Source organism: Poromitra crassiceps (genome assembly GCF_964638095.1).
Source record: "Poromitra crassiceps genome assembly, chromosome: 14".
NCBI lineage: Eukaryota > Metazoa > Chordata > Actinopteri > Beryciformes > Melamphaidae > Poromitra > Poromitra crassiceps.
The window spans coordinates 27,627,096-27,651,010 of NC_139633.1; the positions used below are offsets into that span (position 1 = coordinate 27,627,096).

The 23,915-nt window shown below is 47.3% G+C and overlaps 1 protein-coding gene across 1 annotated transcript in view; it reads left to right on the top strand.

Annotated features, from left to right (window-relative positions):
* The window catches only part of birc6 (baculoviral IAP repeat containing 6), a gene marked incomplete at its 5' end in the record, with an annotated part of 179,405 nt that overhangs the window by 18,655 nt on the left and 136,835 nt on the right, over positions 1 to 23,915 (top strand). The window contains 25 exons of the mRNA XM_083651107.1: positions 1 to 142; positions 1,011 to 1,122; positions 1,648 to 1,730; positions 2,952 to 3,177; positions 4,238 to 4,407; positions 4,566 to 4,624; positions 5,364 to 7,052; positions 8,420 to 8,569; positions 8,725 to 8,950; positions 9,180 to 9,340; positions 10,109 to 10,240; positions 10,887 to 11,018; positions 11,971 to 12,137; positions 12,837 to 12,970; positions 13,122 to 13,283; positions 13,794 to 13,925; positions 14,022 to 14,119; positions 16,857 to 17,004; positions 17,112 to 17,245; positions 19,535 to 19,681; positions 20,139 to 20,326; positions 22,094 to 22,426; positions 22,812 to 22,911; positions 23,102 to 23,316; positions 23,620 to 23,828. The exon at positions 1 to 142 is cut by the window's left edge and continues 52 nt beyond it. Coding sequence (XP_083507233.1) covers positions 1 to 142; positions 1,011 to 1,122; positions 1,648 to 1,730; positions 2,952 to 3,177; positions 4,238 to 4,407; positions 4,566 to 4,624; positions 5,364 to 7,052; positions 8,420 to 8,569; positions 8,725 to 8,950; positions 9,180 to 9,340; positions 10,109 to 10,240; positions 10,887 to 11,018; positions 11,971 to 12,137; positions 12,837 to 12,970; positions 13,122 to 13,283; positions 13,794 to 13,925; positions 14,022 to 14,119; positions 16,857 to 17,004; positions 17,112 to 17,245; positions 19,535 to 19,681; positions 20,139 to 20,326; positions 22,094 to 22,426; positions 22,812 to 22,911; positions 23,102 to 23,316; positions 23,620 to 23,828 — 5,449 coding nt within the window. The remainder of the gene's footprint in view (positions 143 to 1,010; positions 1,123 to 1,647; positions 1,731 to 2,951; positions 3,178 to 4,237; positions 4,408 to 4,565; positions 4,625 to 5,363; positions 7,053 to 8,419; positions 8,570 to 8,724; positions 8,951 to 9,179; positions 9,341 to 10,108; positions 10,241 to 10,886; positions 11,019 to 11,970; positions 12,138 to 12,836; positions 12,971 to 13,121; positions 13,284 to 13,793; positions 13,926 to 14,021; positions 14,120 to 16,856; positions 17,005 to 17,111; positions 17,246 to 19,534; positions 19,682 to 20,138; positions 20,327 to 22,093; positions 22,427 to 22,811; positions 22,912 to 23,101; positions 23,317 to 23,619; positions 23,829 to 23,915) is intronic.

The following is a 23,915-nucleotide window of genomic DNA, read 5'->3' on the forward strand; positions in this document are numbered from 1 at the left end:
ATGCCATCGTCAACGAGCTGAAGAAGATCAACCAGAACGTGGCTGCCTTGTCCGTGGCCTCGTCCATCATGGACAGGCTCTCCTACCTCTTGTCCAGCGCTAGGCCAGAGCTGGGGGTGGGCCCCGGACGCTCTGTCGATAGGTAAGTGTGGCGAGAATTTAGAGTTGTTGTAATGGCTCCCTACAGACCTAGGGGGTGCTATCTGCAGTAAGCTGCTCTAATCTAGGACTTCCTGCCTTAGGTAATATAGAGGTCTGAATGGTGGGATTCTGGGTCAGTTCCCTAAGACAAGAGAAGAGGAGGGGGCTGAACCAGGGCTCTGTGACTTTGCTTTTTGTAAATAAATCATTTATACTTAATAAATTCTAGTTTATTGGTTTGTATTAGATTCAAGATTCAAGATTGTTATTGTCACTCCGTAGTACAAGTATCACGTGGGAAATTCTTGTGCTGTAGACTCCGTTTAAAACATAGTGCAAAATAACAGGGCATATAGGTGCAGGAAAACAAGAGAAACAACAAGCAATAAGGCAGTATAGTGATAAGACAAGTCAAAGGCAGTGACATATTCACTGCACATAGGTGCAAATGGCATGGACATACTTTAAACATACTTAAACATAATTAACATTCTGTTTGCACAGGTGCAAATAGCATATTCCTTATTAAACATACAATTAAACTCAGCGTTTTAAATTTGGCGTATTGGACATACAGGTGTAAATAGCATATACCTAATTAAACATACAATTAAACATTAGACATACGTAATGGTAGCAGCTACAGTACAGTACAGTACAGCTACTACACTATTTGTGTATGTTAAGGAGTCTCGTGGCCTGCGGGAAGAAACTGTCCCTCAAGCGATTTGTGCGTGCTTTTGGGACCCTGTATCTCCTCCCTGAGGGTAACAGGCAGTTGTGGGGGTGGTTTGTGTCTTTGATGATCTTCAGGGACCTCCTGAGGCATTTGGAAATGTTCTCAAAGGGTTTTTGCTGCTGCTTTCTAGATCATTGATGTACAGCGAGGCCAACAGGAGGGAGACGTTCACATCATGGCCCCATGCCGGCTACAGGTGGGCTCAGCCTGACCCGATGGCCCAAGCAGGATTTTACCACCAGGTAGGCTCTCGAGTCGACGCCCGCATTTACCTCCTTTACATCTTATCAGCTCTGAATCAGCACATCATCGTGAGACACTGTAGTTAGCTTATGTTCCTCTAACCCAGTGGTTCTCAAGCTTTTTACACACCGAGTACCACCTCCGAAATGACCACCATATGAAAGTATGAGAGGGAGGGAGCCCCCGCGTACCACCAGTGGTACCCGCACCACCGGTTTAGAACCACTCATCTAACCTAACTAACCCTGTGTGATCTCTCTCACAGGCACTCGCACAGTATTTGAAATTTTGCACGCAGTCTAAGGACAATGTTGAAATCCAAATTGCTGCAAGATCATGCAGTTAAAGAAACGGCACGCCCAGATTTTCTCGCCATAGACTTTGCTCAGACCCTGAGCATTATTTAAAGTCACACTGAAATTAAAAATGACTTTTTTTGCATTAAAAAAACTTAAAGGTTTGTGTATGTTTTTATGACCTGGTTGGTTCTCCCTTTTTCTGTATCTATCCGCCTCCTCCTGCAGCCTGCCTCTACAGGTGATGACAGAGCCATGTGTTTCACCTGCAGTGTCTGTCTGGTCTGTTGGGAGCCCACAGATGAGCCCTGGTGAGTGGAGCTCAATAGTTCCTTCTTATAGAGAGGCAAAGTGACCGTCACTTCCTGCTTCAGCACTGCACCAGAGATTTTCTTCCGCAATTTATTTTCCCATAGGCATTTCGTAAAATGCTTATAAAAATAGTTTTACTTGGTCAAACCAAACGGTTGAGGCATATTAAGAATCGGGAGAGACCATAGAACATTTCACTCAGCCAAAAACAAAACAAAAACAGAAAAAATATTTTCTTTAAACCTGCATTTCTTTACGTTTGTGTACCGCTAGCAGTCCATTCTCCACTTGAAATGTTACACAACATGACAGGCATAATTAGTGGAATAGTTAACTTTGGTTTGGTTTCACGTGATTATTTTAAAATATAGCATTACAGCCTCCAGTTGGTTTATGCTTACTTGACTGCGACTGCGCTGCTTAATGTACGAGCGCACAGTGTATTTCACTTCTGCAGGGCTCTGGCTGGCTCTCTCCACTGCATAACAGTGCTGAACATGGCAAAAAGCATTACAAAAGAACAAACACGCAGAGCGCAGCTTTTTATAGAGAGCTCCTCCCGGGCTCCTAATAAACTCACCATAAATCAGTTCTATAGTTCCCATTCCCAAAAGCACCATCTGACTGTACAGAATCTGTACTTGTTTTCATTGCAGTGTTTCCCCCTAGAAAAATTTTCAGGCCTGGAGGGATTTCGAAACGTACCCCGACCGCAACGGTGGGGGCCATCGCTGGCGACGCTAAACTCTTAGCTAACCTGTTCGCATCTATGTTGGCAATGGCATCCCAAGTACGGTATCATCATACTATTATGGGATGCGATGCGAACAGTTGTATTATGGGATGTGCGTTTCCCAGGCAACGACACACGTTGACACGTTTTGGAACAGCGCTGCACGCTGGCACAATGCTCCTAAAGGCAAAATGCTTATTGTTTTGAATGATTTGGCATCTTCTCTTACTGTTCACTGTCAACACCAGTATTGTTGTATTGTAATAATATGCCATAAAGGTTTATTGAAATTTTGGGGAGAGCAGGAAAAAACATCTAAAAAAACAAAAAACAAATGCAATTTTTTTTCTGGCCTGGCGGGGGCGCTGTTGAATAGAATGGCAGGGGAAACACTGCATTGTATTTGTATTGTATCCCAATCTAGCTCCGTTATGCATGTCATGTAACTCTTATGCCCAATGTTGCTCCTGAATCTCTCTTCCCCCAGGTCGGAACACGAGCGACATTCCCCCAACTGTCCGTTTGTGAAGGGCGAGCACACTCAGAACGTGCCGCTGTCGGTGACGCTGGCCACCAGCCCAGCCCAGTTTCCCAGCAGCCACGACGGGTCGGACAAGATCGCCTGCTACGGCTTTGGCAGCTGCCCCCACTTCCTGGCTGCTGCCACCAAGAGGGGCAAGATCTGCATCTGGGACGTCTCCAAGATGATGAAGGTCACACTCAAATTACATTTACCTTTTATACGACCTTGTCTTACCACAAGCTTGAGGAATCTGTTCTGCAAAAAGCCTCATAGCATCAGCTAATAGACACATGATAGAAAATGGGGTTGGATCAATACATCAGTTGCTTTTTTTGTTTTGTTCTTACATATTTTATGGATAATTGATCAATGCTAAACTGGTTGTCTAAGAGTATATTATTATTTATTTTCTTTTTGTCATTTGTGTTCTTTATGGCAGCCTGTAAAATCTGCCCTAAAGGATAATGAATGCATAGTTGTTTTTTTAATGCATTGCTTACCGTCAACAAATCCTATGAAAATAACCAAATCAACGATGCGTTTGCTCTACTTCTGTTACTTCCCGACTTCCCACGTGCTGTTTTTTAGCTTTATGTGACTTTACATTTCAGAAATCACTGTTACCATGAAATGTCAAGCTGGTATTAGTTATTACCACTACCACATCAAATCCAAATCCAAATCATTCATTACACCGGGGTCTATTTTTGGTGCTACGGAACTACTTTCCTGAGATCGCAAAGTGTTTACAACCGGCTTATTAAGTTGTTTGAGGGGATCAGCTGGCCTGGTGGTGCATCGCAGCGAGGAAATATGCTGCCCACAGCAGCTGCTCTTTAACATGTTTTTTTAATACAATGGAGTTCTATGGCTGCTGGGACATGGCTTTATTTGGCACCAGCTACATGGACGAGACTTGTTGACAAAACAAAATCATTGTTGATTATTTTTATAGGATTTGTTTGACGGTAAGCAATGCATTAAGAAAACCCCGCCTTATCCATACCAGGAGAAGTTCATCTGTATGGGTTTCAATGGAGAGTCCCGGTGGAGAAAAATGTTTTTTTTCCAATGACTTATTTATAGGTTTTTCATACAAATCTGGGGGTAAACATTTCTCCTTTTAGTTTGATTTTATTTTCAAATTGACACATATTGAATATTGGCACAACATGTCAACTATCAGCCATCACAAACCCATATCAGTCTGACCCTATATGAAAGTGTTTTGTGATTGTGTTGCTGACCAGGTACACTTGAAGTTTGAGATCAACCCGTACGACCCGGCCATTGTGAAGCAGTTGATCTTGTGCGGCGGTGAGCAGAGCCAGCAGACGCTGGCCGAGTCCCGGAGACCAACTCTGGCCTGGCTGGAGGAATCCTCCTCCTGCTCGGACCTCCCCAAGCTAGAGGGAGACAGGTAACACGCGTGCATGTGCACACTGTTAATACAGTTGTTTATACATTGTTGTGCCAAACTGGGTCTCTCCTGCACTCATATACCCGCATGCTTCTCAGTGTGTTGTGTTTGATCATGTCTGACAGTCTCATGTTGCCATACTGTTCTTCCTCTTCCAGTGATGACCAGTTGGAGGACTCAGACAGTGATGAGCATTCCAGATCAGAGTCGGCAACAGGTATGAAGGTTCAGGCTCTCATTTTGCATGCTTTCTCAACTTTGTTGTTCCTTTTTAGGCTTTGGAGGAGCTATGCCTGAGACCACCCTCTCATGAACTTTTAAGTTGGAACCCAACAACCTATTGCACCTAGGGTTGCTGCGCACTTGATTACAGCAACAATATGTGTCTATGACCTGTTTGGACGTCATGGGCTGAAAATATTTAAACCTTCCACTTCGAGGTTAGGCTATAGTTTTGTGTTTAAGTGTCGCCGTAGCTTGCCTGCGCTGTTGACGGCAGTAGATGGTATTGTCCTGCTTTGATGCATTCCGTCTAAAAGCAGAAGTAATGGTGTTTTCATTGTCTGCAACACAACAGTAACACTGGCGGTGGATAGTGATTTTTTTTTTAAAACTGGAAATGGCTTTGTTAGATGAGGAAGAAGAGCTGGTTTGTCTATCATTATTCGGAAAGGAGAAGATTATGTAGAGAAGAGAATAGAGAAGCTGATCTCTTCGGCCTGCTCCATTCACTATTGGGGGAAATCAAAGGAACATTTGTAAAAGTAAATACCGTATGAATCGGCCCGACTGGACCACAGTTCTTGCGGTCGTGCGCCCCCCTTGTGCAGTAACACAAAGGGTTTTCCTGCACCCTTGTTGTGTGGACACCTATGGCATAACCAGTAAGCCAACGTTGGTTCACGTTGAGCCATACGTTTGCCTTTACACACGTTTTCTCTTTTTTCCTCCTTCAGGCCAGCCGTCCCAGCGGGACAGCATGGAGGTGAGCCTGGGGGTGACGGCGCTGAGTGTGCTGCAGCAGCCAGAGAAGCTCCAGTGGGAGGTGGTGGCCAGCGTGCTGGAGGACACGGTCAAGGACCTGGAGGAGCTGGGGGCCAACCCCTCGCTGGCCCAAGGCAAGGCCCACGGCCCGGACAAGGCCAAGGACAGGCTCTCTGACCACCACAACATTCCCTTCCCCTGCCTGCTGGCCGGAGGCTTGCTCAGCTACCGCTCGGCAGCCAGCTCCCCCTCGGCCGGACCCGCGGCCACAGCCCCGGCGCCGGGACGCAGGACCATGGACGGTCCCCTTAGGACTCAGGGCACTGAGCCCATACATACCGGGCCCCTACAGGACCAGGGCCCCATGGAGATAGAGACCTGCAACCCCCTGATGGCAGGCCAGGAGCTGGGCTTCTCCAACCTAGCGGGACCCCTACCTCCGAGCCCCTCTTCCCTGCCTGCCGTGCGCAGGACTATGCCCGCGCTCCTGCTGTACAGCATCAAGGAGGGGGACGACAAGTCGTCGGGGAAGGTGTTTGCTCAGATGAACAACCTGATGAGCAAGGGGCTCCACGAGGACGGCTTCACCGTGCCACAGATCATAGAGATGGAGTTTGACACGCACGAGCAGCTGCTCCTTCAGGACCCGCCCATCACGTATATTCAGCAGTTTGCCGACGCGGCCAACCTGGCGGGGCTCGACGGCCACGTGGACAAATGGAGCACGCTGGCCGCGGCCACTGTCTCCGCGCCGCCTCGACCCGGGTCCCTGGTGCAATTCCTGAGGCTTCCCAAGCAACTTGAAGAGGAGAACCTTTACGTGGACTCCATCACGCCCTGCTGGGACGGCGTGCACCTTCTGGTGGGACTGCAGCCGTGTGGCGTCGAATCTCTGAGCGCCATAAACCAAGTGGAGGCTCTCAACAACCTCAACCGCCTGCACTCTGCCCTCTGCAGCCAGAGAAAAGGTGACCCCCTCCACCCAATGGCCAACGGGGTGGAAGCCCACCACCCAGGGGGCTCACCGCCCCAGACACCCCTGATCCTGCCCCCAGTTGAGCAGCAGCAGCAGCAGCAGCAGCAGCAGCAGCAGCAGAGGTCCCTGGGTGGTGGGAGTGGAGGGGGTTATCTCGCAATCTACAAGCTCAACTACTCCACCCGCATCGTCACCTTGGACGAGGAACCCGTTAAAGTGCAGCACATCCGGGATCCTCGCGACGCCATCACCTCTCTCATATTACTTCCTCCAGATGTACTGGATGGCAGGGAGGATGATAGCGAGGAAGCCCCCGAGGAGGTTCTTCCCGCCGGTCCAAAGAATGGCTCGTCCGGCTTTGGGACCGGCCCTGTGGGATACACTGGGTCTGGAACTGGGATTGGGACTGTATATGGAGCAGCAACAACCAGCACCAGCGCTACTGTTATTAGTCCTTCCACCACCACCTCCGGCTCCAAAGAGTGCAAACGGCTGGAGGTGGCGGGCCTGGGTCACTTAGTGGTGACGACGCAGGCCGGGTACATTATGATCCTGGACCTGTCCACCTTGGAGGTCTTGGCTAAGGTGGAGCCGCCCAAGAAGGAGGGGTCAGCAGAGGAGACAGACCCATTTGTCTCGGTCACCTATTGCTCCGGGACCGACCGCCTGTGTGCCTGCACAAAAGGTGAGTACAATTCAGATGCTACGTTTAGGAGGGGTGACGTTGTGAGCATATAACTTCTGTGTAGCGATGACAGATATAGCAAAACAATTGTGGGAGGGGACTCAATATAGAGCCGCTGCTCCTTCACATAGAAAGAAGCCAGTTGAGGTGGTTCGGGCATCTGGATGTAGTCTCTTAGGGTGCTTTCGCCCGGTACCGTTCCCGAGCACACTTGTCCCCAAATTGACCCCAGTTTTGGAATGTTTGATGAGTGTGAACGTTCCGTTCTGTGCCCGGGCGCGCAACAGGGGGAACCGTGACAGGATCCACTTGAAAAGGTGGTCTGGGGAGCACTTTGGCGTGCCCGGGCACGGAATACTTGCGAATGTGAAAGCCAACCGTTCCGAACCACATAGACAAAACACGGAGCAAGGATACAGATACACTGCAGGCATAGTTGATGATGCAAGTGCACTCTGTTCCGTTTCAGAGCGCGCAAGAAATGTTGTAATGTGAAAGCTGACCAGCGGGGGGGAGCGGAGGGGGGGGGGGGGGGGTAATCGTGCCCGGGCGCGGAACGGAACGAAATCAATCGTTCCCAGTGAGAAAGCACCCTTACAACAGACAGTTGGCTCTCGCAATTTTCAAATGCTTCCGCCTAAACGTCTGTACTTGGAGCTGGGAAAACTTGGTCAAAACTGAAAGGGAAACGGGGCACATCTGGAAAGGCGGGACATCGTCCCGTATCATCGTATTTCTCCAGTCACCTGCATCGGTTCGAACCTTCTCCGGTCTGAAGCGTCTTTTCCCCCCAACCTCCTTTGACCAGGCTCTGTGTGTGTGAATTACACACTGTATATGATGCATTCGCAGAATGTAGAAGAGACAGTCTGGCTCGAGAGACTAGTCAGGATGCCACCTAGTCACCTTCACATGGAGGTTCTCCAGGCACGTCCAGCTGGTAGGAGGCCACGGGGGAGACCGAGGACCAGTCAGAGCTGCTTAATGTGGCCCGGGAAAGAGAAGTTTGGCTTCTGCTACCTTCACGACCCGACTCCGGATAAGCGATTGAAGATGGATGGATGGGGGAGGGTGGTATCAGTAGGGAGATAGCTAAGGATAGGAAGGTGCTAGAAAGTCACCATTTGAGGGGTGGGTAGGAATAGTGGTTAGGGGCATATGGATGGGTGGTGTTTGGAGGGGTGGGGAAAGGGAAAAGGGACCATAGAGGTAGGAAGGTGCTTGAGAGTCGTGATTCAAAGGGTGGGTAGGATTACTGGCTAGGGGGATATGGGTGGTGTTTGGGCGGTGGTGCAGGGTGAGCAGATGTCCCGATTTCAGGATGGCTAAAATGTTTGCGCTTGTTCTTTTTTTGCTCTTTTATAAAGGTGGAGAACTTCATTTCCTTCAAATTGGAGGTGTGTGTGATGATATGGATGACGGCGACATGTTCGTCGATGGCCCCCTTTGTAAAGGGGCTGAACAGCTGCTGGAGGGGGCCAAGCCCTCCTCCAACCCCTCCAGCCCGGGGATCACAGGTAAGAGTGTCGCAAGTCACAAACCACACTCAAAATCACTCATTCATATTTGCCTGGAAGATAAGATAGTAACAATAATTATCCAAATATAATTTTCATTTTTTCTTTTAAATCCTTGCTCAAAGGTGATATAATACATTTGTCATGCTTTGCAGGAGTGGACCTCCTGGTGGACCAAGCACTGAGCACGGAGAGCCTGACCTCGCTGGTGGAGCTGACTCGCTTCGAGACGTTGACGCCCCGCTTCTCGGCCACGGTGCCGCCGTGTTGGGTGGAGGTGCAGCAGGAACAGCAGCAGCGACGGCACCCGCAGCACCTCCACCAGCAGCACCACGGAGACGCAGCCCAACACACCCGCACCTGGAAGCTCCAGAGCGACAGGTAGCCTTCAGCATGTCTTCGATGGAGAGCCAATAGCTTGTCGAATAGATGGATATAATCAGAACAATGTGTACAAAAATCACAGCAGCTCCGCACTTCCCTTACAGCACGGTCTTGTCTGATTTAACTGGCAAGAAATGCTGTATGACATTATTACCAGGGTTATACCAAATACATCTATTTTTCCAGTTTGTCTAATACATTGGTGACTCGTGTTCTCTCTCTACAGCTCGAGCTGGGACGAGCATGTGTTTGAGCTGGTGCTGCCCAAGGCCTGCATGGTGGGCCACGTGGACTTCAAGTTTGTCATGAACGCCAACATCACCAACATTCCCCAGATCCAGGTCGCCCTGCTGAAGAACAAAGCCCCCGGGCTGGGTAAAGTCTGCGGTGAGAGACACTGCATTCACATCAACTCTCCTTCTGATGATCACCCCCATAAACGCTGGATGAATCACGGGCATGTTTCTTAGGGCTGTGAATCTTCACTGGCCTCACATTCGATTCGATTACGATTCATCTGTCTTCGATTCCACGATGCATCTCGATGCAGCTCAAAGTATCGCTGCTCCAAGTATCAAATCCTCAATTTTCTGTATTATTGCTGCACATGGCTACTTTTTCATCAATTAATACAAGCAGTCAGATAAATATCAAGTCCCTTTTTTACTTAGAAAGTGCTTTAAAATCTGAATGTCAACAGAAATTTAAACATAAACGATTCAACGATTCATCTGTCAACGATTCGATTCACACGTCCGCATCGCGATGCATCGATTATACGATTAATTTTTACACCCCAAATGTTTTAGAAATGCTCCTTAAATGTTCTCATTTCAACCATCATGTAAATATAGCCCTTCAGTTTCTAATCTAACCCTGCGTTTACACCGCAAGCATCTTGGTTGATGGGCTCCGTCTATGCTGACTGACTGTTGTATTGAAAAGTATATAGCAACTGCAAAATTCAACAAAATTAGAGTATGATTTTCTTCTGGCGACTATTGTGTGGCCGTACTTCGGCATTGCCTTTCAGTGTTCCTGGGCGCTCAGCTCTACTTGTTGCGCGCAGCGTTGACGCAGGCAGAGATGTGTGCAAGCGCTAATACCCTGCGGCTGCTCTTTGTATCTGAATCCCCATTCTCCTCACTCAAGCAGAGACGCCAGTGGACAGACACATCTCCTTCCCACTGTCCCACGTCCTCCATGCCAACGGGGAGAGGAATGGCCAGCCCCTCCTGCATGACTTTACAGAGGATATCCAGTTCATGGACATGGACATAGAGGAAGGTAAGGAACTGAACCAACAGATGACAGATACACACAGTACAGCTCAAGGGTGCCAGATTTTTAGATTGGAAAAGGTAGCCAGCACTACTTTCCAAACATGGCCGCCGACCTCATTTCCTTCCAAAAAGACCGATTATGTGCATTTTGGATTGTCGTCATGCGGTAAGTATCCGAAGCATGTATTTTGGCGCCGTGAAATGTGTGTTTTGGTGGATTTTTAACAGCTATACCATTAGCCTCCATTATATGGCGATACTAACTACGGTAACTTCACGACTCTAGCTCACTGTAATATGCGCGGACAGTGCCGGTAAGGCATGTGGTGTATCTTGGTTATGTGGGGGGGGGGGGGGGGGGGGGGGGGGGGTGGCAAATGAGCTAAACTCACAAAAAAGTGGAGTATCCCTTTAAAGGACTACTAACACTGAAATAATGTATTTATTCTTAAGTTTACTCTTTGAGTCTTAAGTACGAGTTCTAATGTCCCATGGCATAAATACTGTTTCTTAGGTTTTTTCCACCATGCATTTGAAGATATAGAATATTGCCTACTGGCAGCTTTAATGCAAAAGTATTCTTATTAAATACATGCCCTTGGTCATACTGTCCAGCACAAGTAGAAATGTGTTTGATGTTTCTTCTCCAGGTCCCATGCTGTGTCCATTCCTAGAGGACCACAAGGAAGACATCTTGTGTGGTCCGGTGTGGTTGGCTAGTGGCCTGGACCTCTCTGGCCACGCTGGCATGCTCAGCCTCACCAGCCCCAAGCTGGTCAAAGGTAATCCTCTTTATGCAGAGTGACTGACCTAACTGACAAGACACATTCAAGCTTCTCCCTTCTTTTTGTCATCCTGAAGTTTATTCTTTTATTTTTTTTTGCCATGGAAGAATTCTCAAGAATGATTCATTATGGTGTGGTCCCATCACAAGATGCTCTCTAGTTATCTGTGTGGTTGTGAGAACACATGTGATGGGGGATATGATTTAGCCATTTAGCTTAAAGGAGTGGTTCAAACCAAAATGAAAATTAATGGCACTTGAAACTCCATCTAGGCCTTCTATTATTTGGCAGATGGGGTCCTATGGTCCCTCACTGCTTGGGCAAGGCAGCCCATGCGTATTGGCCAGATAGTGGCGCTATAATGCACATACAGTACATACTAGGGGTGCACCGATCACGTTTTTTGCCACATATTGCCGATCGCCTATGGGAAATTTCTGCCCAACCGATCATCGACAGATCACCGATCACCGATATATAAACTCCTCAAAAAAAGTTTGGAAACGTTATTTCGGACGATTATTTCTCCCCTTTAATAATACCAATTGGCATTGTATTTTACATCGTTGGAAAGCCTGATTAGTGATAGGGCTTTTTATTAAAATATATATATAAAAAGATATCGACAATCAGCCGAAATATCGGCAATCAGCCGATCGCATATTTGAGGTCAAAATCGGCCAATACAGATTGCTTGCCGATCGATCGGTGCACCCCTAGTACATACCCCTTATTGTAAATTGTCCAAAAATTTAAAAAGGTTTTAGTTGGAAAACCCCCCCACATACAATACAAAATCGCAGAAATGGCTCACGTTGGTAGTCCCAATGGAAAAGTTATACATCTACAACACCATTGTCCTCTCCAGTTGCATCTTTGTTTGTATGCCTCTGCACCTTTATAATTAGGGTGGTTCTCAGTGTTCGTCTGCCCCTTCCCTCCACTGCAGGCATGGCTGGAGGAAAGTACCGCTCCTTCCTGGTTCACATCAAAGCGGTCAGCGACAAGGGCATGGAGGAGAGCCCCCGGCCCGTGGTGCGAATGCCCAGTGCCAAACCCCAGGGCAGCAAAGGCCACTCCCTGTCCACCCTGCTGCAGCGTGCACAGGCCTCAAAGGTACAGCTTCACATTGACCACAACTGTGTCCACTTCTTTCACCCTTGGCCAGATGACGCATACGCAAGAGGCCATTTACAGCTGGCGTTAACATGCGTTTTCTGCAATCTGATTGCAATCTGATGGCAGAAATGGGTGTCCTCTCAATCCGCATAAAGTTGCTGTATCCAGATTGAGAGGACACATTGCATTTACACTTGTGTTCAATGTGTACACAATGCATCCCTGACCACCTCCGGAGGTGGTTTGGCCGATCAGATTGCAATCCTTCTTCAATGCGTTTTGGGGGTGTTTACACCTGGCATTTCAAGTGATAAAACACAATCTGATTGCAATCTGATCACAGAAAACGCATGTTAACGCCAGGTGTAAATGGCCTCTAAGATGGGAAACCAATCAATGATCTACCACTCCTCCCCCTCCTCTGCATGTACAGGTTGTCTTCCGTGTTTCATGTTGTTTCACAGAATAACAACATGACTCATTACTATTGTTGTCAAAAGGCACATTTCTGAGTTTTGATGTCTGCTTTGAAAATGTAGATCCCTCCTTTGGCACCACCTGCTGGCAGACGGGTGCATTTTCTATAGTCCTACTGCATTGTCATCTCTGGCATGTCAACTTTCCTATGTCAGAATGGCAGTTATATTAAAAAGTGTGTGTGTGTGTGTGTGTGTGCGCGCGCGTGTGCGTGTGTAGGAGAAGGCCTCAACATCGAAAGCAGAGCCCCCAACTCCCTCAAAGAAACTGGAAAACTTACGCGGCTGTGACCTGCTACAGGAGGTTTCGGTCACAATCAGAAGGTTCAAGAAGACGTCGATACCCAAAGAAAGGTCAGATCACCCCCACGTGTTTCAGCGCCACATCTCTGTGAAGATGCCCTGTATATTGTCACGGTGTCGGGACATCTTTTATTCAGAATTCGATGATAAAGAACGTGTAAATACTGACCCACTTGAAACCCGTCTTGCTGTGCCCCTCCAGAGTCCAGCGCTGTGCCATGCTCCAGTTCCCAGACTTCCACGAGAAGCTGCTGAACGCCCTGTGCCGGCGGACGGAGGACGGGCCGGCCACTGAGCACGCTCAGAGCCTCATCCTGGACATCCTGTGCTGGCTGGCGGGGGTTTTCTCCAATGGACCCTGCAGGTGGAACTAAGCCCTACAGTAGAGCACAAGACAGGATCATCTTAGGGCAGTGGTTCTCAACCTGTGCTATGGGTACTACTGGTGGTACGCGGGGCTCCCACACTCTCATACTCCCGTACGGTGGCAATTTGCGAGGTGGTCCTCGGTGTGAAAAGGTTGAGAACCACTGATCTAGGGTTTGACCAATATGTGGGTTTGCCAATATAGCATAACCAGATAATTGGCTTTCTATTCAAAATGAGTATGGGCCAGTCACTGTTGTCTTGTCGATTTACATATTTCTTCTACAATTGATTTTTTTTTTGGCATGAACATGTTCACATTTAAAAATATGAGTACATACATAAAACGACTATTTGCAGCTTCAATAAAAAAAAAAAAACTTTTAAACCCCCGATATTGGTCGAACCCTAGTATCAGCCCTAGCGATAAAAGAACACCATGTCGTAAATATTCACATACTTTGTGTCGCAGTCTTACTCATATTTCATTCTCTTTTTTTCTTTGTAGCCTGAGAGAAGGAAAGGAGGGTTTACTGGCAAAAACGCGGAAAAGGCTGACGGATATCGTGCGGGTTTGCTTCTTCGAGGCTGGCCGGAGTATAGCCCACAAATGTGCCCGCTTTCTTGCACTTTGTATTAGGTAAGAAAATGTAGTCTGTTCAGTGTTTGCTTTCTGTGGCTTCTGTATAGATTTACAGTTAATAATAATGAAATGTGTTTTTATCTCTTACCGTAGCAATGGGAAAGGAGACCCGAGTCAACAGGGTTTTAGCATGGCTCTTCTGAAGGCTCTGCTCGACAACATGCCTTACTTACCTGCGGCAGCAACAGGTGGTAAGTAACCGAGTAACAACACCTTTCATACCCTTGATAATCCCACTAGCATCACCAGAACGGGGAGATTATGAAATGCTCCCAATAATTTTTTTTTTTTTGTCATTTACTTTTTATTATTATTATTATTTTCATTAACAAACAAAACCATACAGAACGAACCAGTACAAAAAGAACAAACATAAATGGGGAGGATCTTCTAACATTCAATTTTACACACATCTACATTCACATAATCATTCGCACCCACATTCAATTCTCATTTATAAGCATGTACCCACACCACCATGTCTGAGCTCCTCCCCACCTCTCCGTCTGCGCATGACCATGAGAGCACCCCCCTCACATCAACGGCCCATCATGATCTCACTCACGGAGAGATGGAGCTCCCAATAATTTAAAGCTGAAAGAGAATCAATAAGAAGCTGTATTATTTTGAATATTCTATATTCTCAAATACACTACTGCCGCATGCGCTAGGACGCATCATCAGTGATGTTATCTGGGGTCGTAAGGTGTTTCGGGTCTGTCAACATCATACACCCTCGCCCAGTAGACCCAGCCGAGGCCAATTAAGACCCCGACTCGCGTCCCAGAAGCCGCTCACGGATCAGCCTTCCTACTCTGTCTGCAACGTTGCCCGCGGGAGGGGTAAGAGAGAACGCCCAATCCGCTGCAATAGAGCTAGTGCTACGCCGCAGTATTGGCCCTTCGGTGCATGGAGGATCTAGGCTCTGTGGGTTACTCCCGGCTGTGCTCCTCCTTCGTCTCACCAGACCCTCCCGTGGCAAAGGCAATCCAGAGGCTGAGAGGATGCCTCAAGGACGCCTCAAGAGGGCCTGTGCGCTGCACGTCATTTACCTGCGTCGAGCACCTCGCTCTAGCCTGAAGGACCCCAGGCCGCGCCGATCTTTGCGCAGATTTTCAGGAGGCTAATCCGTAGCGTTTGTGGATTTCTCCCTCACGAGAGAGCCAAGATGGGGTGCTAATCCCATCCCGTACCGGTTGCCGTCTCTCCGGCCGTCAACTGTCTCTCCAGCTCGTCACCAAACTATACTTGGTTGTCACCTAGTCTTTCTTAAATAAACAAGATAGAAACAATTTAGCCAACAGTGTTTGTATAATCAATAGGGGTGTCACGATACACTCAGTTCACGATACGATACACGATAACGATACGATACGATATTTTACCAATATGTTTTTGCGATCGATTTGTAAGTTGAGGGCGCATCCTCCACGCTAATTTGAGTCATTTCACCATTTTCATCCTCCGTGTCTGTAACGTCCCTTGCTTCTGATGCTGGAAGAACAGTGTCCTCCTCCTTTCTTTGTATTGTAAAGCAATCTAGCTTGTTAACAGTAATTATACTGATGGCATACAGTATATTTAACTCATTGAGTGCCAGCCACTTTTGGAGAACGGACGCTCCCAGTGCCAGAGTTTCAGAGCTTTTTTCAGTGATTTCTCGAGGCCCACAGAATATTGTGTGATATTACTATGTAAACAATGAACACGCAAAAAGAACGATGAGACTCTTTTCTATCATCAGCAAAAACAGGTTTATTGATATCATTTTCCGTTCTTTCGTTATCAGCCGGAGAAGATAGCTTGATTTAACAAAAAAGAGCAGTTTTTTTCTAGAAGCTGAGATAATGGCCCTTTTGTGAAATTAAACATTTCAAACACATCACTGACTCTGAAGCTAATTTTCTGATGTAGTCACACCTCAAAAATAATTTCCTTCAATAAAACAGTGAAGGCCAGGGAATTTTGTTTGGCAGAATAATATTTTTAGCTGCAACCAGCAGCGCTGGCCCCTGCGTGCGCTGCTGGTTGCAGCTTCTTGCTGGTCTTTGCTGCTGGTGGGCATCGGATATTCTGGCTTGCGTTTGCCAACCCTGTCCTGCTGCCTGGGTCTGTCTGGGTCAGTGTTGTGTGCTGCTCTGCGTGCCCCCCCCCCCCCCCCCTCCCCCCCCCCCCCCCCGCCCGCCCCGCCCCGCCCCGCCTCAACTGCACACTCCTCCTTATGGGAGGTGGCTCTCTGCTGAGTTTGCTCTGCACTGTGAAGGGTGCGCGACCATCTATGCGCGACATCCAGCTTTTTTACAGCGTTTCCGCGTGTGTTTGTCACCGGCTCCTATGCTTCCAGTTGAGAATAATAAACAACTCCACGGCTGATCATGCGAATGGGCTGTCGCAGCGGGCATGGAGGAGCTCAATTGTGGGAGCAGATTGGCTGCTGCAGGCGCATCTAACGTTAAAACGCTTCATGCATATCGATGCATACGGATGCGATGTGATTTCCGTTTCCCCAACGACTTATTCTCTGTTTTTCTCTGCCTTTCTGTTAACCTGGAGAGCACTGTCGCCACCTAAGGGTTCTGTAAAAGGTTATAGACCTCCAATAGCTACAATAGTTGTACCAGAGATGTATCAGGGATTGATCCACGTCCCACCGTCAAAAAACGCAATTGACGACAATCGTCGTCTTTGGCACTCTACGTCAGTATTTGAATTGACGACAGCTGTCGTCATTGGCACTCAATGAGTTAAAGGTACAGGACGGACAATATAGTTAGTGTTAAAATGCTACATGCCTTTCACTTTTGTAACCCCCCCCCCCCCATCCCCCAACCATAGCTTTATCTGTCTTTAACCCCGGGCAGCGTCTGGTTTCAGGTTCGGTCTTCTGGTACTTTTGTGTCTTTAACCCCGTGCGGCGTCTGGTTTCAGGTTCGGTGTTCTGGTACTTTGTGCTGCTCAACTACGTGAAGGAGGAGGACCTGGCGTGCTGCAGCACGGCCTGCGCCGCCCTGCTCACTGCTGTGTCGCGCCAGCTGCAGGACCGCCTCACCCCACTGGAGGCACTGCTCCAGACCAGGTACTCATCCCCAAGCTTTGACTTTGAAAGGTTTATGGGGTCTTTTTTTCTCTCAAGCAGAGACGCCTCTCCTTTTCTATCCTCAAACGTGTCCATCTCCTCCCCAGGTATGGTCTGTACAGCTCTCCCTTTGACCCGGTGCTGTTCGACCTGGAGGTCAGCGGCTCGTCTTGCAAGAACGCCTTCAACAGCAGCATCGGAGTCCAGTCAGACGAGATCGACCTCTCTGACATCCTCTCAGGTATGAGCAGTGCACCGATCCACACAAGCTTTACACCCATTGTTCCTTCCAGCATTTTTACATTGGGCTGGGCAAGAATTCAATATTATCGTTTATGGAGTTTCAATGGAATCATATTGTGATCTATGGTGATTTTTGGATATCATGACAAACAATTCTGCTGTCTAAATGGATGATAACAAGCACATTTTACTCACTTTATTTGCTATGAAATATGATTTTTTTTTTACTGAATATTTGTTTATTAAAAATGATCCCCATTACCTGGGGTCCAAGACAACAATATACATTACACAACAGACAATGAAATATAATACACAAAAAACATGTATCGCATGAGAAAAAAAGAGAAGAAAACAAGAGATAAAAGCTAATTTAGAACCAGATCATATTTGTATATTTCCATTTTGTTTGACATCACACCTAAAATGACCATTCAGTTCAACTGGAGTTTGCACTATAAGAAATGTGGAATGCATAAAAAGTTGAACTGTACCTAACCAGTTCTGCAACATTCTGATCTGTGCAACAGTTGCTTAATCACTCTGAGGCCATTTACACCTGGCATTAACATGCGTTTTCTGCCATCAGATTGCAATCCGATTGTATTTTATCACTTGAAAGTACAGGTGTAAACACCCCCAAAACGCATTGAAGAAGAATTGCAATCTGATCGGCCAAACCACCTCCGGAGGTGGTCAGGGACGCATTATGACAACATTTAACACAAGTGTAAATGCAATGCGTCCTCTCAAAACGCATTCAGCAACTACCATACGGAAATACATAATCTTCGGAAGTCGGTGACGGCACGCACACCTGAACGCAATTCCCCGGCAGCACCGCACCGGTGTGTGCCCTCATCTCGCCGCTGTGCCAGATGCGCACACACACAGGCAGCCTGTCACCATGGACCGGCTAAAAATTCTCTATCTCCCCCCCGCTCCGCTTTTGCACAACAATCGTAGCGTTGCTTCACAGTTTTGCTGCGGAGGTTTTGCCACGGCTGTAACCACCTGTGTTGCGTTCAGGTAACATCCTAAATTACAATGTTATACAATTGAGAGCATAATTTATCTTTTATATCAACACTTCTCCTTTGGAAAAGGAGTGGAAAATGAAAGGAAAATGAGGGAGAAAGGGTTCGAACCCTTTCCCCCTCATTTTCCTTTCATATAAAAGAGAAATTATGCTCTCAATTGTATAACATTGTAATTTAGGATGTTACTTGAACGCAACACAGGTGGTTACAGCCAATGACATGCACGGAAAACGTATGTATGTGTGTGTGTGTGTCTCGGACCCAGTGTCATTGTCAATAAACAGATAAAGAAATAGATGCAGTGCTGCGTGATCGGCCATCGTTTTGTCCAGGTGAAGGGGACGTTCACTGTGCATTTGAGCTTAACAATAACCTCTATTTCCCTGTGCATGTATGAAACATGCATGCACACGTTCAGGGGGCGCGCGTGTGATGACGTTCGAGCTGGAGAGCAATCGGATTGCAATCTGTTCACCCAAAACGCATGTTAGTGCCAGGTGTAAATGGAATCAGGCTGAAGTGATAAAATACAATCTGATTGCAATCTGATGGCAGAAAACGCATGTTAATGCCAGGTGTAAATGGCCTCTCTGTGTCTCTGAGTCGCTTGTCACAAGTATGAATTGTCTTGTAACACACGCATATCGAATGCAAATCGACCAATGGTCCTAGAAATGTACTGGGAATGCATATCCTATTCATGACAGACAAATCTTGAAGCTAAACTTGATGAAAGAAAATTGGTGACTTGGAAAGGAAACATCTACTACTGTTGCACAATTGTTGAAGTTTGCATCATTGATCCACTGAATTTTGTAATTTTGTTTTTATTGTAATTATAGAGGGGGGATATTGCATGTATGGTATGTGTATTTTCATGATTCGTATGTGGACGTACAGTATATCAGTGTGCAAAAAAAGAGAAATAACAATACCTACTGCCTCCCATTTATAAGGTGGCCATTGTATTGGTATGACCAAATGCACGTGTTATTCAAATATTACCAAGTGCATTTCTTTGTTTTTGTCTATGGATGGCAAAAATTAGCTGACCCCTTTTTTGTGTGTGCTTCAAATCAGCTGATTGAAACACACCTGATTTTAACTCTTGTGATATTTTAAACATCAGGCCGAAACTTGGGTTACGCTTTGTTGTTGAGTTTTCCCATTCCTTTCACAGCTGTTTTTACGAAGAAGACACCAGAGGTCAAATGTGATCTTGCTAACTGGATGTGTCTGTCCTATAGGGAATGGGAAGGTGAGCAGCTGTGCGGCGGCGGAGGGCAGCTTCACGGCACTGACGGGGCTCCTGGAGGTCGAGCCTTTGCACTTTACTTGCATCTCCACCAGCGACGGCACACGGGTGGAGCGCGACGACGCCAGCATGTTCACCGGTAAACATCCTTTTCTGTTCCTGCCTCTCAAAGACCACAAAAGACCAAACTCTCCTAGATCATTGTCTACAAATTGAGTTCTTTACTGTGCAGTGTCTAATAAAAAAAAAAAGTAAAAGTTGTATTCTGAAAATCTAACTATAAACCTTCAGATAGATTTTTCATAAAACTCCCCAAATCCTATTTGTATGCAAATGAGTTTTGATGACATCACGGAACAAGATAATTTACTTCTGGGTCCTTCATCTATTAGATTGCCTGGACTGCTGCCATATAGTCATGTATACATTTACATATTTTTATGGCCTGCCAGCATGGTGTAGGAACACCTGGCTTGATTTTAAAACCCTAAAAGTAGCAAAACTCCTTCATACATGTATACACGTGTTTTTTTTAAGGTTTTTATTTGATTTGATACTAAATGCTGTACATAATATCTCCTCCTTGTCTACTCCAGTAAGCACGTTTGGCGTGACCCCGGCAGTGGGTGGCCTGTCGACGGGCACGGTGGGCGAGGCGTCCACTGCGCTGAGCTCGGCGGCCCAGGTGGCGCTGCAGTCGCTGTCCCATGCCATGGTGTCGGCCGAGCAGCAGCTCCAGGTCCTGCAGGAGAAGCAGCAGCAGCTGCTGAAGCTACAGCAGCAGGTTAGAGACCTACGCACGCACGCTTGCACACACACACACACACACTCGGGGTGTCACAGCACGTGGATTCGGTGTGTGTAGCTATACGACGAATACGTCAATCAGGTCGCCATTGTAAATAAGAATTTGTTCTTAATGACTTGCCTGGTTAAATAAAGGTTAAATAAAATAAAATAAAATCAATACACACTCCGTTAATTACGTTCGTCATAATCATCAATATCCAAATCATCTTGCGATGTTTATGAACATTGCAAATCAGAAAACATCAACAACTCACCCTAGCACCGTGTATTCAGGCTAAATAGAGTGCATTTAACTTTCGGAGGCCTTTGAACTCAACAAAGTTGAGTGGAAGTCTTGTCATTCATTGCCACGTTATCTTGTGTGGGCTAAACACGTTAGCTTGTGTGGCTAACGCGTTCAATGCTATAGCATCAGGTCCTGCTGTCCTTCCTTGCGTCCACATGCCTGTGCTGAATGTTGGTCGAGTGGTTAACGTTATATGCCAGTTTTATCGGACACGGCCTACATACAACCATATTTTCATTGACTGGATCAAAATACTGCCAAACTGCGCTGGTTTTACGAGATGCCATCTCCCTTCCGCTTCTTTTGACTACGCCTGCTTCGTTTACTTTACATCCAGGCATTAGAGGAGGGGGGCCGCCTGGTGGCTGGTAAAGACGCAACAGTTCCGGGCCGCATGGTTTATTATTATAATTTAATTATTAATTTAACCAACTATATTTTGGTGCTGACGAGGGTAGTGGATGTTTAAACGTTTAACCGACTAGTTGCCTACATCCCCATATGCAGTCGTTAATAAAAATAATGCAAGAGATTCTAAACACTGTTAGTGTTTACTGGTTTAATACACGACAGGGCCATGCTGTAGCAATTTATGACACTAGGTGGAGCACTAGTACTGTCTGTTCAAAAGAAATGCCACAGGGTCAAAAGAAATGAAAACAAACCTAACCATATGAATTTGGGATTTTTTTGTTGCTTTTTCTCCCCGTTGTACCGAACTCGTACCGAACCGTGCCCCCCGAAACCGAGGTAATGTACGTACTGAACCATGACTTCTGTGTACCGTGACACCCCTCACACACACACACACACACACACACACACACACACACACACATACACACACACACACACACACACACACACACACACACACACACACACACACACACACACACACACACACACACAGAGTCAATTGCAAAATGTCATCACAGAATAATGTGTGGAATGCATTGAACCTCACAAATTCATATGTAAAAGCGCCTGCGTCTGTGGGTGGATTTCTTCCTCAAGTACTAGCTCTACCTACGCTATAGAGACACTGCATGAAATAGGTCACGCCCATCACGGGGGAAATCGCTCCGTACACTCCCATACGCCAGCGCCATTTTCCTTGAATTAAACATAGCTAAAAGCTGTTGTGTGGTGGGGCTGCGCACACAACAAATGTAAAAAAAATCGCCAGTTAAAGTTTTTTTGTACTCTGAAAAATGTGGATCTAGCTGTCAAGGAAGTAAGTTGGAGTGTTCATCTTCCGTATATACGATCTTTTGGTGCAACACGCAACCATGCACGTGACATAGGAGAACGCCAGGATTGGAGGGGGGGGTTTCCATTTCCCCCGTTTTGGGCATGGTTTCTGAATGATGATGCGCTCCGCAGTGTCTCTATTGCTCTATGCTCTACCCTCTACTGTAGCTAGCAGTAACCTATTGTCTGTGTTTGGAACAGAAGGCCAAACTGGAGGCCAAGCTGCATCAGACCACCTCAGCTGCTGCCGCCTCCGGCGTGGGGCCCATCCACAACTCCGTGCCTTCCAACTCGTCCTCGGTTCAGGGCTTCAACCCCTCCTCGGCCCCGGGCTTCTTCATCCACCCGTCTGACGTCATCCCTCCCACGCCCAAGACCACGCCCCTCTTCATGACCCCTCCCCTCACCCCGCCCAACGAGGCGGTGTCGGCCGCCTTCAGCGCCGAGCTGGCCCACCTCTTCCCCGGCTCCATGATGGACCCCGGGCCCGTCAACCTCGTCTCGCACAACAAGAACAACCAGAAAGCCAAGTCGGTTAGTAGCATCGCATGTTAGCCTGTTGCTCGATTAGCTCCAGCTGGCTAAGCTAAGCATGGCCTCGCAGTCGCTGTTTGGAGTGGGCGTGAAGTGAGCAGACAGATAGTTATTAGTGTAGTTTCCTCATCATGTTAGTCAGCCAGAAACCTTAGCTGGTTAGTAGCATGTTGTCTACACTGGTTCTTCAGTTTACTTGGTTTAATCCCAAGATCATTAGGATCTATAGTCTGGCAGCTAGCAGTTAGAATAGCTAGAGAGATAAGTGCAGTTAGTATAACTGTAATTGCTGTAACATAAATGTGTATGATGGTGCTTGCAATATAATGGACATGACGTTGTCTCTTTCTGTATTAATTGGAGCAATAATGTTGTTTGTTGTCAGAACCCGATGGGGAGCGGTCTGGCGCTGGCCATATCCCAGGCTTCTCACTTCCTCCAGCCTCCTCCTCAACAGTCCATCATCATCGAGCGGATGCACTCTGGTAAGACTCCAGCTCCCTCTGTGGCTTGTAATACTCTTCCACCTCCTTCCACACTGTTTTTAGGGACATTTTCCCGTCCCGTAAGACTGTTATTCTAAAGGGTTTCTAGTAAATCCATTGACTAAAATGCATCTCTCTCCCCTCCATTCTCATCCCCCCCTTCCCCCTCTCTCTTCACCTTCCGTCCCAGGAGCTCGTCGGTTTGTGACGCTGGACTTTGGACGTCCCGTGCTGCTGACGGACGCCCTCATCCCCACCTGTGGCGACCTGGCCTCTCTGTCCATAGACATCTGGACGCTGGGCGAGGAGGTGGACGGCCGCAGGCTGGTGGTGGCCACCGACATCAGCACCCACTCCCTCATTCTGCACGACCTGCTGCCGCCCCCTGTCTGCAGGTTCATGAAGGTCTGTTTCTGCCTTACTCTGTGTTCCCACTGTCTCCCCCCCCCCCCTCACATGTGACTGATCTGATGTTTTATCATCCATGTGAACAGTTAAAAGCTGGCGGCTGCATGCACTTCACATTTTTCATTGTGGCTATGACAATAAGTAAATCTTATGTCCGTCACTAACTAGACGACTACAGTAATTTAGGTGCAAATAGCAGTTTGCCTGAGCCCCCATTTGCACGGAGGACAACAAGAAATGACAATAAGAACAAAGACAAATCGCTGATTTGATGATTGAGTTTTTTCACTCGACCTACAGATAACTGTGATTGGCCGCTATGGGAGCACCAACGCACGGGCAAAGATCCCGTTAGGATTCTACTATGGCCACACCTACATCTTGCCATGGGAGAGCGAGCTCAAGTTGATGCACGATCCGCTCCGGGGAGAGAGTGACGCGGCCAGTCAGCCAGACGTTGATCAGCATTTGACCATGATGGTGGCACTGCAGGAGGACATCCAGTGCAGGTAAGCCAGAAAGTAACGCAACCTCATCACCTCCCGCATCCAGAGTAGGTAGGACTCTGTGGAGAATATACTGTAAATGTCCTGCCA